This window comes from Pipistrellus hanaki, assembly GCF_964339955.1.
Source record: "Pipistrellus hanaki genome assembly, chromosome: 10".
In the NCBI taxonomy this organism is placed as follows: Eukaryota; Metazoa; Chordata; class Mammalia; order Chiroptera; family Vespertilionidae; genus Pipistrellus; species Pipistrellus hanaki.
In genome coordinates this window covers 3,129,684-3,145,712 of record NC_140512.1, presented here as the reverse complement: position 1 = coordinate 3,145,712, position 16,029 = coordinate 3,129,684, and the positions used below count along the sequence as shown (strand labels likewise).

Below are 16,029 nucleotides of genomic sequence, written 5' to 3'. Positions count from 1 at the left end.
ATGACCAAGAAAATGTCAAGAAACTTACCTCCTAAGTTTTCTTCTAGGAGTTTTGTGGTTTCTGGTCTTACCTTCAAGTCTCTAATCCACTCTGAGTTCATTTGTGAGTATGGTTTCAGAGAGACCAGATCTATTCTTTTGCTTGTGGCTGCCCTGTTTTCCCAGCAGTGTTTATTGGAGAGACAGTCCTTTCCCCATTGTATGCTCATCTCCATGGTTGTAAACTAACTGGCCATGTAAGTGTGGGATTACTTCTGGCTCTCTGTTCTGTCTCACTGACTTCTGTGCCAAAGGTTGCTAGCACAGCACTTTAAATAGGGAAATGTATGATGTAGTTTAAAATCAGGGAGTACAATATCTCCAGCTTTGTTCTCCTTTCAGAAGATTGCTTTTGGATAATTGGGTTCTTTTGCAGTCATACAAATTTTAAGATTCTTTGCTCTACTCTGTAAATGAATATGTTAAAAAAATTAGTTTACTTACATAGACACATTTGTGTAATTAAAATTAAGTGTGCACAAAGTTTAATTCCACAGAAAGATTATATATATATATACACACACACACACACACACACACACACACACACACACACACACATATATATATATATATATATATATATATATATACATAACTTTAAATCTATACTGAAAGGTCTAGTGAATGCATGCGTTCACCAGTCACAGTGAGTAAGTAAATGCGCACGGCTGGGGTGTGACTCAGAGCCATGGGAACATCAGCCAGTGGGAGTTACCACTGTTGCAGAAAGTCGTGCTGTGCAGCAGCAGGACCAGACCTAGAGCGATGCCTATGATCACGTGCTCATCATTCCCCAAACACTGTTTACAAGTAGTGACTCTTGGATTTAAATATGTAGACGATAGTTGTAGATGTGTAATATTTATGTCTGTGAAATTACTACCATGTTTCCCCATCTTATGACCTATTTGTTAAAACTTATTAAAACTAACAGTGAATTAATAATGAAAAAATAATCTATTGACTTAATCATAAGCAAATCTTGGTTAAAATCACTTTAGAATTAACATATGGCATATGGACTTGAAATTTTGTCCATTAAATCCAAAAATCATGAAATCAAGGTCCAAAAAATGGAGGGTTTTTATCTTTTAAAACTTTTTGTATTATCTTTTAAAACTTTTAGTTTTGACCAATGTTAATACATAAGTACACACTGATGTTTGGCGAACAAGCTACTTACTGTAATGACAATGAATTGTTATTAGCAACATATGCCCTTAACATGCATGTATTTTTGCTGTTGAGCCTCTGTCCCTGCAAGCTCATGAGTGTGCATCCACATCGGCAAGAGGGCTGGTCCTTGTTTGCTGATGAAACAGGAGAGGGAGACCAGGCATGCAGAGGAGATGGGGCCAGAGGCTTAGCTTCCATCAGCGCAAGCCTCCGGTCCATTGGAGGGAAGAGGAAGAAACACATCATAAATACAGACTTGCCTGCTGGCCATTTGCCGCCTTATCTATACAATTACAGGCTCGCTTGTGCTAATACTATAACACTTAGCAACTGTGGTCAGCCTTACAGATGTGAACACTGGAAAATCACTGGGGTAAAAAAAATATCAGACATGGTTGATCAGGAGGGATTTTTTCTTCCATTTCACTGAGAACGGTTTATGAAATAGTGACCGAATACTAACAAATGGGTTCCCTCATCATGTGAACAGTCATGGGATCACTCAGTTTTCAAGTAAAAAGGGCCAATGACTGTATGGAAGGTTTGTGTGGAAGTATTGACAGAATCGGTCCTCCCCAAGAGAGAAGACGGTCCTCCTCAGTGGACGCACAGATGAAATGACAAGCAAAGCAGTACCTGAGCAATGAGTGCTTTATTTCACATTACAGCGCATCCTGTCCCCCGGCAGTCCCTGCGTGGTAGAAGCTGTCAATCACGATGTAATTCCCATCAGTACGTGCACCACAGGTTTCTTCTGTTCCAGCTGAACAGCAAGTGACATCACTCAAGCCATTGTGTTCACCTAGGTTCATTTGCACATTCTCCCAGCAGCAAGCACCGAAATCAACACCCAGCAGCCAACAGGATAGGGATGCAGGGCAAAACCTCAAATATAACCTCCCGCAGACAAATGAGAATACAACTTCTGTATTCCCAAAGGCCGGCATATTTTTTTTGGCACAAAACAACACGATATTACAATTGACCACAAAATCAGATGCTACTTAATATAATTTAATACGTTTAAACTTCTAATCATCTTAGTGCCAGAGGGTCTCCGCTGGCATCACCGGGTGGCGGCCCCCCCTTCCTGTGCAGGTGGCTGTGGGGGGCCTCCCCGTGCCTCCAGGGCAGGCGGTGGGACATCCCTCACTGGTCTTCGCTCTGCACCGGCAGGCGCTCCGGGGGCAGCATGGACTGCAGCCTCTGCCAGCGCTCCGGGGGCCACAGGATGTGCGTGGCAAGAGCATGCAGCAGCCCCAGGGAAACCTGCATCGGCGACAGAGAAGCAGAAAGAAGAGATGACTTGGTCAGGGTCACCGTTCACATCTTCAAAACAGCCCTCAGTCCAGCGCAGCTACTCCAGGGGCAGAGGATGGGGAGGCCTGACAACGTGACAACATGGAAAAGGCCCCACCCTCCCCGCCACGGGGAGCAGGTGCTCACATGGTCTCCCCTCTGCAGTAGGAGCCTGAGTTCAGGGAGAAGCAAGAGCTGCTCCACAGTCACCAGCTCCCAGGGCCCGCTGTGCCCCCGCCTGCAGCCCTTAAAGCAAGCATGTCCAACTGCCAGCTGGCAGCTAAAGAAGGCTTACTGGCAAGTTTGACATGCTTGCCTCATAGGGCTCGCTAGGGACACACCTGTGGTGTGGGAGAGAGCGTGCACACCTGCTTAAAGGGCCTCGGATGGGGCCTTCCACAGGTCTGCAGTGAGCCTGTCAAGCTATCTTTGCTGCGATCAGCTGTTCTAATGACCTTTAGAAGTTTATAAAACACTTACGTTTAAGCACTTAATTACTGAGCACCAGTTATAAAGCAGAGGGGACACGTCTATACTATTTTCAAATATTTTTTCCTATACATTTGAGCTCCATGGAGATTAACAAACATCATTTCTTTCATTGGCGTTATTTTATTTACTAGCATATTCATTCAAAGAAATCACATCGCCCAGACACTCTGGAAAGAGCTGAATGTCAGGGGAGAGACTCCAAAATGATAACCAGAAACGCCTTTTCTTTTTTAAAGAAAGCTTCACAACCACTCAGAATACAGACAATAAACCCAAAGGGGACCGAGAAGCTCATGGGCCCAGCAGAGAGAGTTTGCTTCGACTTGCTACGTTGAAAATCAAACCTATGTGAACCTTGAAATGTGGTACAGAAAGTAGCTCCCTTCACCAAAATCACCAGTTATTTCCATGTGGCTGCATTCCTTTCTCGGAGGTGTGCGCTATGTGTGTTTGTACACATACGCCTTCTTCTCAGCCCAGTGGAAGTTGTTGGCTTCATGGTGAATTTATCTTTCAACATGTATCTCCTAAGAAAAAGCCCCTGGCTTTTGCATATTAGGATTGAATACAGTTTGCTAATATTTTCATAAGGGTTTTTGTGTCCATGTTTTATAGGAATACTGACTTGTACTTATCTTTCCTTGTGATGTCCTTGTCTAATTTTGATATCAAGTAATTGCCTTTTCATAGGAGTTAAGTGTGCCTCCACCTTCTCCTCTTCGTGTAATGTTGTATTTAAAAATAACATCCAAGTCCAGAATTCAGTTGAGTCTATCAGCATAATTCCTGCTTCGCTTCCCTACACATCCACCCCCCAGAGATGATTCCTTTTACTTATGTGTTTCAAAACCTCAGTGTGTAGCTCATTCATATTTTAAAATAGATCAATATACAAAATCAGTTTGCCTTGTAGAAATGATTTAGTGGCAGTATGAGCTATAAGAAGCAATGGGGAGCAAAAAAGTTCAAAGTATTATAAAAAACAACATTGCATTGAGAAAATAAAAACAAAACATAGGTCTTTGTGTGGTGAACACTACTGCTCATATAATGATAAGGTTTCAAAATAAAACTTGTATTGAAAATTGTATTGAATTGTAACAGAATTAGAAATACTAATTATAATTCTAAATTATATAGAAAATGATAGTTTTCTAATTGCTCCTAAACCCTAAAAATGTGTTTTTCCCTAGGAAGATTTTAAGTGTAACTCCCTAAATTCTTAATATTCTCAATTGGTTTTAAAATTTATAAATAGAATAGTCAAATTAACTATATTATAATAGTTAAATATGTATAGTGGGAAAATCACCAATTTAATGTGTTAATAAAAACCTTCACATTGCTGGATAAGAAAAATCAAGCTTAAGATACTTCAGGTTGAATAATTACCCTCAAAAATATCACTTCTTCCTACAATTTCCAAGTTTTTTTTTACAATATCATCACACCTATTAAACAATGCAATTTTTCATTGCAATGTGTAAGTGTAAGCTATTCTCAGTAATATCTATAGTTCTCTTGTCCTAACTGCTTAGACTGTAGGGGTGTCGAACTCAATCAGAGAAGGGGCCAAAATCTAAAATCCAGCCTAAATCGCGGGCCGAATGGTTTACTGAACAGTCATAAACTGACAATGTTATAAACTGACAGCGGAGTGCAGTGATGACAGCGCAGTGCGGGCCACATTGCAAGGCCTGGCGGGCTGGATTTGGCCCGCGGGCCTTGTGTTTGACACATGTGGCTTAGAGACTCTACCCTAACCAGCCTGATAGGTGGGGGTTTCAGCACCACGGAGAGTCACCACTGCAACAGTGTTCCCTCAAACTGTCCCTACCTGAACTCAGGTTCTATAGTCACTTTGCAATGAACTTTGACCCAGTTTGTTCAGTTTTTGTGTTGTAAATGTCAATGTCTATTCACTTAATTTATTTTTACTTGGTTTCGCTAGACTAAGAACAAATTGCCTTTTTCAAGGAAAAGATAAGAAAGGAAGACTATCAGGAAGAGTAAACTCGGAAGTCTCTTGGGGAAAAAATTCAGTACTGGTGAGACTCATCTTTAGGTTAATTAACCAGTTTGGAAGGTTACTGAGATTCTTCCCTCAGCTGTTTGTCTAACACTGTTCCTCTGCCCTGCTTTTCACACTTGGCTACTTACCACTGTTTACCCCAATTCCACAGCAGATGCCAAATCTGAGAAAACTTTCCAGTAAAGCATTTGCTTAGTAGATCAGATCCAATGTCTTCCTTTTGGGGGGAAAAAGTTACCTTATTTGTAATCTAATGATAAGTCAGTAGTCATTTTTACATACTATCAGCTCATTACTACTGTTCCCATCAGAAATAGCCATAGCGAACTAAAGGAGATTGACTCAGATACACACTTTCTGCTCCTCAGTAGCAGGAAGCACGAGGGATTCACAGTAGAAACTAGTCCCTCACTAAATAATCAAGAGTTGGCTAAAACACCTCCAACACCTATCAAACATTATTTTCAATGGTTGGTTGGGTTGAAGGAAGGAGAGTCAAAAGGCTTCTCCTAGGGCACATGTGTCAAACACAAGGCCCGCGGGCCAAATCCAGCCCGCCAGGCCTTGCAATGTGGCCCACACCGCGCTGTCATCACTGCACTCCGCTGTCAGTTTATGACATTGTCAGTTTATGACTGTTCAGTAAACCATTCGGCCCGCGATTTAGGCTGGATTTTAGATTTTGGCCCCTTCTCTGATTGAGTTCGACACCCCTATCCTAGGGTGTCAGGTGAATGGAAAGTAAATGGCTGGTAATGCCTTAGACTGAGAAAAATAACAATGGTGCTAGTTCCTGTAATTGGAAACCAATAATAAGAAGTATTTATAAAGAAACAGGGAATGGGTGGTCACAACAGATATCTGGGAAGAAGAGAGACTTGAGAGCCATAAGAACGTGGGGAATACAAGCTGAAGATTTGGGTTGGTCTGTCCAAGAGACCACCTGGAATGGAAAAGAAGGCAGAGGAGGGGATCCTACCAGCCTGCAACACAGAACACCAACATTTGAAAGATGAGGTATCTCAGTAGACAAGACTCCATCTAAAATACAAAATATGCAGAGCGTAAGAGAATGGATGGAAGTTAGATTGTGTGGAGAGCGGAGGTGGTTGAGATTTAAAAGGAAGGGGTGGGGGTAGTTCAATAGTGTGTAGGCCTGGGGGGATGAGAGGGAGGAAGTGTGGGAGCCTCAAGGCTAAGAGATTATGGTCCTGAATCCCCGCCATCCAGTGCAAGAAAAGGGTCCAGAGTAAAAGTCTGACTGACCTGGAGGTGGCCCCATAGAGACATCAGTCAGCTCAGGGGCTTCCATGGAGGGGTGGCCTAGTGATTGACAGGCCTTCCAGATATACCTGTCTACTCACTGATTGTGCCCCAGAACACAAGGATGGGGGAAAGTCTGCCTCAGGAACCAGCGAGTTCAAAGCCCAGGAAACCAAATGACTATCTACAAGGCTCAGCAAGTCAAAGCTGAGAGGTTCAAGACAAAGGTGACAGCTCTGAGTCCCACACACAGGACTGGGTCTGAGAGGAAGGACGAGGCTGGGCTGGTTGCACACTGGCCTGTGTGCCTCTGACTCAGACCTGGTGTTCTATGGATGAGACCACAGAATGCACACATGTGAAAGTGACATACAGAGCACATGCTTTCGGCACAAGGTATTTGAAGGCAATAAATAAATAAGGTTTTCTTCCACTAATTTATCGACTCATAATACACAACTAAATGTCACAGGCAACAAACCAGGAATTTTGTTTTTAAATAGGTCATATAAAAGCTGTCAAGTTTTTACAAATGAAGTCAGTGCTCTGAAAAAAAAAAAAAAATCCAGCTTCTGCCCTAATCAAAAAGTCCAGTTTGGCTCAGTGGATAGAGTGTTGGCCTAGGGACTGAAGGGTCCCAGGTTTGATTCCAGTCAAGGGCACGTGTCCAGGTTTCAGGCTCGATCCCCAGTAGGGGGTGTGCAGAAGGCAGCCAATCAATGATTCTCATCATTGATGTTTCTATCTCTCTCTCCCTCTCCCTTCCTATCTGAAATCAATAAAAAATATATTTTTTAAATCCAGCTTCTTAAAATGCATCCTAACCGTTTTCTGCTCTGCAGTTGTACACACTAACGGGGTGCTTTTAAGTCAGGGATGTTCATAAGCATAACCTTTTTGCATGTCTGTGAAACAGAAGGTGCTTTCTACTGCTCGAACATCTTGGAAGGAATGATGAAAGCAGCAGAACCTCATTTGCATTGTCTAACGACCTTGGTGGGTGATGGTCTCAGAAAACAAACAACTTTCTGAGAGAAGCCACCACCAGTTTGGCCCGATGACAGTAAAGAGCGTCCACTGGGCTCAGAAACCCAGTGCTCTGCTCCACGCTGAAATCACTCCCTTCCAGCACCTCCAGCCAAACAGCCAGTAAATCAGACCGGAGATGAAATCTTTTTGGCCTAAACCAACTCAATACGTTCTTGCCTCTGACAGCGGGGAACTCCAGAGTTATTTTACATCTCAGGGTTGGGACTCTCAGAGTCACAGTTTCAGATGGCCAGAGGCTCGCCAACTAAAATGCTGGAAACCCCAGCGTGTCTGGGAAACAGGCTCTCGGGGCCTGAGCGGACCATCAGCATCGGTGCCCGGGAAGCTCACAGGGCAGGCCGCGTGAGGAGCCGAGAGAAGACACGGGGCCACGATGTTCAGGTTCCTCAGACTGGAATGAAGGTGTCGCTGTTAAGAAAAGGACACGACAGAGCTGTGTTCTTTTTTATAATAGAAAGCCAGCGAAGGAGGGAGGCAGAGCCCCAGCTGAGTCTGGTCATTCTTCCAACAAAACATCTTCGCGGCGGCGGTAACAGTTAGGACGAGATGAGAGGGGCCCGCAGGGAGGAGCTGGAGCAGAAACATACACAGTGGCCAGCCGGGCAGCTGGACCCACGGGGACGCTGTCACCATCGCTTGCAATTTTATAAGGAAGAAGGGCAGTGGCGGCATCATCTTAAAATCATTTGAGGCCACAGGATGCTTCACTGACATGCACTAAAGCGATGCAAATTGTGGAAAACAAGATGTGATCTAGTTTCTGCTTTAGTTTTGATGCTGAGAATTATGATAGTGGCTGCAGCCAGAGCCCGGGGCAAGGCCAGGCCCCTCCTTCCTCACATGAGCCCACTGGTAGTCACTGCCCTGCAACTGCTGGAAACGCAGTATTTACGCTGAATATGAATGAAATCTTTTAATTTGTATTGATTTCAGAGAGGAAGGGAGAGGGAGAGAGAGATAGAAACATCAATGACGAGAGAGAATAATGGATAGGCTGCCTTCTGCACACCCCACACTGGGGAATGAGCCTGCAAAACCAGACTGGGAATCAAACTCTGACCTCTTGGTTCATAGGTCAATGCTCAACCACTGAGCCATGCCAGCTGGGCAAAAACACACTACTTTATAAGCAATAAAAAATAATGAGATGGCCCAGGTGCCACAGCCTGGAACACTGGGCCACGGACGGGATGTCAGAGTGCTTAATGGGTGGGCTCTGGGGTTGCCAACAGGGGGAGCTATGCCTGGGTGGGAACAGCCCCTCCGGGCACAGAAGACCAGGGAAGTCACTCCAGCTGATGTATGTGCTCTAGGCGGTGAGATGCACCCAGGACCCAAATCCTGGATCCTAAACTGGGAGGCGCCTGCCACCGGACATGCCTGCTCACAAGCAAATGCAATCCACGCGCAGCAGTGTCTGGTTTACACTGAGACCAGCATTTTCCCTGGCCAACGGGAACAAGAGGCCCCTGGCAATGCCTCATTCTGTGGGGTTAATTTTTCCCCTCTTAATGAAATTTTGCTGATTAGCAGCTGCAGCAGTTCTCAAAAGTGACTGATGAAGGAAAGGACACAGTCCCTATGTCTGGCGATATGTTTAATAAAACTCTTTCTGTAAAAAAAAATAAAAATGAAAATCCCCAATTAGTATATTAAGAGACACTAATTGGAAGCCTCATTTTATGGCCTCTGGTGATGGCCGTGGAGATGAATGAAGGACAAAGCAGAGGTGATTAGAGAGACACTACGTAACGCTCAGCCACAATCTCCAGTGATTCTCACCACTAAGAGCAGCTATTAGGGGACAGAAAAAAGGGCTTTAAAGGGAAATACTGCTTATGAAACATTTAGCAGAAACATTTGCAAATGTTTAATAGAAAGAGCCTATACTTAGTTTATGTGGATTATAAATACTTACTAAAGGATTTAAGTTAAATTTGGAGAGCTTTGCCCTGGCCAGTTTGGCTCGGTGATTGGAGCACCAGCCCACAGACTGAGGATCTCAGGTTTAACTCATAGTCAAGGGCACGTACCTGGGTTGCAGGCACAATCCTTGGCCCAAGTTGGAGTGTGTGCCGGAGGCAACCAATAGATGTGTTCACATGAATGTTTCCTACTCTCTCTCTTCACCTCCCTCCCCTTTTCCTTCATTCCACTCTCTAAAAATCAATGGGAAGATGTCCTCGGGTGAGGATTAACAACAACAAGATTTTGAGATCTTTGACTAATATCTTTCCTAGTTATTTTTTCTCTTTATGTGATTCTTCTTACCAACACCTCCTTAAAATATTTAGAACACTTGTGACATCTGAACTGATTTGTGACTGTCAAAATTTAATTCCATGTTTAAGGCATAAACATATTTCGAGATTTATAATTCTAAATCAGATTTTGAATGGTAACCATTTGTTTGGTCTGAATTTTTAGTGTAGTTTTCCATCTGAAATAGAAATAACCAACTTAGGAATTCACACACATGCTAGTACATGCATACATCTTTCTCTGTCTTCCACACACACATGCACACACATTCCTACACAGGTTATGCAGGTAGAAGCCTGAAAGGAAGCCAAATGGTAGTGTTATCTGGGCAGTTATATTAGTGATGATGTCTACTGTTCTTTATAGTTTTCTGTATTTTCCAAAATCCCCAGCAGTTACATGTTCCATTTACATAATCACAACTCAATGATATTGCAGATATGTCTCATTGAATGTTTTCTTGACAAAAATAGAAGTAGGTAGATTCTCAATGTTAATAAACATTGAAAAGAGATATATAACACAGTGTGAGGCCATGGAGAGGCACATGGTTGGAGGAAGGAGAGTCTGGAGAACATGGGATAGTCAGTTTCCTTCATGTGACAGGAAAGATCTAAATTATAATTCAGGTAGTAATTATGTACATTGTAGTAATAATCCATTATCAAATAATGCACTGGAATCTAACATGCAGCTGTCATATCTACCCTGTTTCCCCGAAAATAAGACAGTGTCTTATATTAATTTTTGCTCCCAAAGATGCGCTAGAACTTATTTTCAGGGGATGTCTTATTTTTCCATGCGCTAGGTCTTATTTTCGGAGGATGTCTTATTTTTGGGGAAACACAGTATGTTACTGAGAGACAACATTCAGTGCTAAGTTAAACAAAATTAGGTAAGCTGTGTGCTCAACAGTTATATTAAACAACTGCCTCAAATTCAACTTCAGACCAGGGTGCTTACAGCTGACTGCACTCCCAGCAAGTAATGGTTTTACTTCAAAAAGCTGCCAAGACCAAGCTGTAATAGCACAGATATGTCCCCAAATAGAAACTTCCCAATAGATAGACACTACAAGGGTCACCTGGGTTAACTTTCTGAGGGAAAATTCCATCTGAAGTGATATTGCTAAACATCCCTGTGACCTAAAGAATTTTCTCAAAAAACATGTACAAAGGGAGTGCACAGGTACAGATTCTCCGTGCGGATCTGGGCCTTATGAACACATCAGTGCACGCAGTACTTAAGAGCCAACTGGAAGATGCTTTTGTCAATACAAAGCCAGGCCACTGCATTAGAGGAAAACTCGGTGCTGTTTATTTCACGTCCATAGTGGGATCGTTCAAGGGCAAGTTCTAAATGATTCCCTGGAGCACTGGGGCCCCTGAGAAAAACAACAAGAAAACCAGATGCCTTTGAGAAAAGTCTGAATATCTACTGGGATATTTTTGGATTATGTTGCAAATAGAGGCAAAGAGTACATTTCAAATTATATATATATATATATATATATATATAGATAGATAGATAGATAGATAGATAGATAGATAGATACATACATACATACATACATACACACACACACACACACACACACACACAATTAGAAGCCTGGTGCATAAAATTATATATATATATATTAATATTAGAAGCCCAGGTTCCTCAGCTTGGCCTGCAGCCTCTCACAATCCGGGACCACTGGCTCCTAACAGCTCACTTGCCTGCTGACCTGATCACCCCTAACTGCCCTCCCTGCTGGCCTAATAGCCCCTAACCACCTCTGCCTTGGCCCCCACCACTGTGGCTTTGTCCAGAAAGAAGGCAGGACAACCAGAAGATGTCTGGTCAACCTGGTCTAATTAGCATATTACCCTTTTATTATTACCTTATAGTATACCAGAGGCCCAATGCATGAAATTCATTGTAGGCTTCCCACCCCCCAGCTGCTGGCACTGGCTTCCCTCGGCACCCGGGACCCAGGCTTCCCTTGCAGCCCGGACTTTGACCAGAAGGTCGTCTGGAAGGACGTCTGGAAGGATGTCCAGTCTAATTAGCATATTGTGCTTTTAATATATATTATATATTAATTATATATTATATATTATACATATATCACCAGGGGACAGAGGCTCAATGCACAGAGTTGGGCTCCCTCCTGGCTGGATTGAGCCTACAGGGATCAGGTGGAAACCAGCTATTTGACATCCCCTGAGGGCTCCTGGATTGCGGGAGGGTGCAGGCCAGATCTTTAGACTAGATGTCCTTCTGGATATTTTTCCAGATGACCTTCTGGACAAAACCGAGGCTGTGAGGGCTGAGGCAAGCTGCCACAGCTGCAAGGGCCAAACCCCTTGCATGAATTTTGTGCATCAAGTCTTTAATATATATATATTATCTTAAAATATATAAAAATGTATCTTTATACATTTTTTCACTAAGTGTCCTTCCTTCCTATTTTACAAGAGAAAAGAACATAAACACGAAGGTCTGGAGTCCCTTCCCATGGATGTGGGGGGAAACGGAGGCTCAACTATCCTGACTTCCTGTGACAGCGTTCAGGGGTGCCATTCAAGCTTCCCAGGAGACTGGTGCTGAGTTTGTTGTTTACCAAATCTGATGCATAGGATGAAACCACCATCACATGTATTTCCATATCATGGAACTTCTTCTCCTTAGCATCTCTCCAACCTTCTCTCCAAGCTTACACATCCCCATCCAATAATGATCTCTTGAAGCCTGTCCTTAAAAATGGGGTCCAAGGGTAAAAGATATCGGCATTCAATTCATAGCGCCCAGGTAGAAAGGTAATGTAATGGCTTTTCAGTTCTTTTTCAATATATACTTTTTAAATAATCATATTCCAGTTAAAGTAGTGAGGGAATGTTGGTGCCCCTCTGAGATAAATAAGACCTTATTTTGGAGTTGACCAGGGTTAGCTCAATTGCCTTTGTTCATAAAGTTCAGATTTAATAACCGGTAGATGTAGAGTTTCTATCTGTGAGTCACATTTTGTAGATATCTGCCAGCTTTACTCAGCAGCTATCTCCACCCAAAGGCATGCCTATTCCCATTTAAGTGCCCGTCTCCTCTTCTTCCTGCCTTTGTATGGGCAAGAAATAGTCCATAGAGAAGTGAAAAGTTATTTTGGGGTTCTAGTAATATTAACTTGGATTTTCAATTTTAGAAATTCTACTTAGGATTTTTTTAAGTCTAAACATCTGCTTACTGCTTAGTGGAAAGCTAATAATATTCAAGCTCATAAAATAATATATTCTAAAAACTAATATGCAAAAGGAAATGTTCATGGTACCATCATATATTGCAATAAGAGCCTTTGGCGGGTCATTGAGAGACTCGGCTTCACTTCACGGTTTAATCACCCACGGAACTGCTTATTGCCCTATACATTCCTCCAACAAGAATATTATTTTTTTAATGTGTGTCTCAGAAAACTGTGGATACATGACATGCTGCTCTTCAGCAGAAGGGCCACATTTTAATCTTATCATTGGGCTCTGACATGGCATCCAACCCTCCCAGGACTTAGCTTGCCTTTAATTATGGAACTTAGTACCTACTGGCAAGGGTAGTGCCTGGAAAATGAATGTTATCTACATGCGTCTCCACAGGCATCGGATCTCTCTGATGCTCTAGAGTTCAGACAGAACAGAAGGTGAGACACTTGTAGACACTCATGTCCACCCAGCTACAGCCCCGGGGAGGTCCTTTCTGGGCGCCTTATTCCTGTTCCGTAGCTCCTCAAATTCTCCTCCAGATGAAAGATACTTGCGTGATGTATCATAACACTCTCTGTAATCAGGTTTCATTTCTGAGAAGTCTTATCTTTTACAGAAACAGCACATATTTAATCTAGCTGCCATCACTGCCACAAGAATCTTGCATGTTAAGCTTGAGGGCAGATCCTAACCACACCCTGTCCATCCTCGGAGAGGCAGCTCAAATACCACCACTGCTGGCAGGCACTACTGGGCCGCTCAGGGGAGAAGGTTTCCATCCGGGTCTCCATCCACTCTGTTCCTACCTGTGCTATGCTCAGCCCACCCAGCAATGATCTGTTGACATTTCTATCAGCATCCACCTTATCTTCTTCCCCCTGAGGCCTCAGTGACAGAATAGGCAGGAGATAAATATTTGCTGAACGAATGAATTTAAATGAGTCTAAATTTTAGAATGGAGGCTCGTCAGAAAAGGTGTCATGACAGACAAGGAAAAACCTGGAGGGAGGTGGGTACATGAGCAGGTTTCTGTAAGTGTTCATGAGAAGAGCAGGCTGCAGTGCATGTGCTTACCAATTCTGAATATTTTATAAAAAGAGCCTTGTAGGTTTTTTTTTTTTTTTCTTTGTTCGTTGGTGTGTGGGTTTTTTGTGTGTTGTTAATCCTCGCCGGAGAATATTTTTCCCATTGATTTCTTCAGAGAAAGTGAAAGGGAGGGAGGGAGACAGAAAGAAGAAAGAAACATCTATGTGAGAGAGACACATCAATTGGTTACCTCCCACACGTGCCCCCACTGGGCCCGGGGATCGAACCTGCAACCCAGATATGTGCCCTTGACTGGGAATCAACCCCTTGACCTCGTGGTGCACACTAACCACTGAGGACACGGCCAGGGCAGTACCCAGTTTTCAAGGACTGCTTTGGTAAAGACCCATTTTCTTGACGAGGCTTCTAAATTGTAGGCATGGGCTTCTGAGCTGTTCCTGCCCTGGCCACAGGTGTAACAGACGGCGGACTTGCTACTTTCCTTAAGGAAGTACACAGAGCCCGTGCCCAACTTTTATTTTGGGGAATACAGACAGCAATGACCTCTTGCAGCCACAGCGGTTCCAATACCCCCAAAGCAGAGAGCATATAAGTGAACCAAGTTTGCGGTGTGTGAATTTGCAGCACCAAACCTCCTGGCACAGAATTGCTTATCCCCGTGAGGTTCCCTGGTTCCCAGCCCCGCTCCCCTCCTTCCCCTGCAGTGCGGGCTCTGTCTCCAGTTCTCCATTAAGCTTTCCAAACAGGCAATCTGCCTCAGCATTTCTAAAAGGGAAAAGGAGAAGCAGCTTCCTCCCCACAACAGCAGTTAACCTTCGCTTGTCGTATGAAATAGGTGCACACATCTGTGCTTTGTCATCAACAGGGAAAACGGCTTCATTTCCCTAATTAGTATCTGCTCCTCAGCCTCGGGTTAAGGATTCACTTGCCTTTGTGCCACCTTGAAAACCCAGTCTCACTTCCTCACGTGCAGGCCCTCCTGTTCGCTTAGTCTGCATCCGCCTCAGAGACGGTGCCAATGTCCAGCATCGGACCGCCCTCCACAGAAAGTTTAAATTGGGAACTCTTTCTAATAAAGAAGATCTGAGACCCATTTGTCTTCGGGAAACGGTAAGAAGTCAGCAACGTAAATATGTTGCAGGGCCCGCAGGGCATGGAAGCCACTGTGTCTCCAGGCGCAGCTGCCTCTGCAGGTAAATGCACTGGAGGTTGGCAACGAAGGGCTCACCCCAACCAGGAGGACATGGGCTCTCAGCCATCACTCTCTGCTTTCAGCCTCTAAAACAGAGATTGTGTTGTCCCGGAATCCCAGAGGGAAACTACCCCATCGGGAGGAAAGGCGTGCCCAGAAGCACCAGCCCACGGAGAAAGGGAGAGAAGAGCGTGCTACATCTTTTTCCTCCCAACACCCACAAAATTGGACTTTTTGGTATGTTTATCTGAAAGTCTCATTGGCACTTCAATGCCTGGGAAGTCGCAGAGGTGTGCTGGCTGCTGCACTGGCTCTGAGTAGACATTCATCATGACACCTGAGGACCACCACAGTGACCATCACCATTGGCACTGATGAGCATCACACAGAGCCCAGAGCGAACCAGGGCACACCAAGTCCCAGGGACCAGGCCATAGTCTGAGCAGATTTCTAAGTGACACATGTGGTCCTTTCTGTATGGAGGAAAAGGGAGAGCCAGCATGGCAGGCCACCAGGGAGAGGACATTTGGTGATCTGAGACCACCTGCCAACAGGTCAGGGACACGTGGTTGGTTGTGTAAGAGCTGCTCTCTCCCTGGACAGCTGAGTCCCAGGCAGTCCAGCACTCAGCCCACCAAGCCTCCTGGCCCCTGCAAACACCTCTATTTGATGGTTCCCCAGATGGGCCTGCTCAGTGGATTCCTGTCTGGAATGCTAGCCCTCCACCTGAGGAACAATGGGATAGTCAATAGAGATCGTGACATTTTGAGAATGAAGGCAGTAATAACAAATAGCATAGTGATTCCTCTTGGCCTACCTCACAGCAGCCCTGCTGGTTAAATAGAGAAAAAGCTTTCAAACGATGAGTGACATCATTGCCATCACAGAAAACTCCTGAGCACATCACCTAGCCGAGTGATCAGCAAACTCCTTAGTCA

General features: G+C 44.1%; 1 protein-coding gene across 1 annotated transcript in view; it reads right to left on the bottom strand.

Annotated features, from left to right (window-relative positions):
• Positions 1-1,851: 1,851 nt before the first annotated feature.
• The window catches only part of IMMP2L (inner mitochondrial membrane peptidase subunit 2), a 353,997-nt gene continuing 339,819 nt past the window's right edge, over positions 1,852-16,029 (bottom strand). The window contains exon 7 of the mRNA XM_084897159.1: positions 1,852-2,487. Within this exon, the coding sequence (XP_084753285.1) occupies positions 2,368-2,487 (120 nt within the window). The 3' untranslated portion in view covers positions 1,852-2,367. The remainder of the gene's footprint in view (positions 2,488-16,029) is intronic.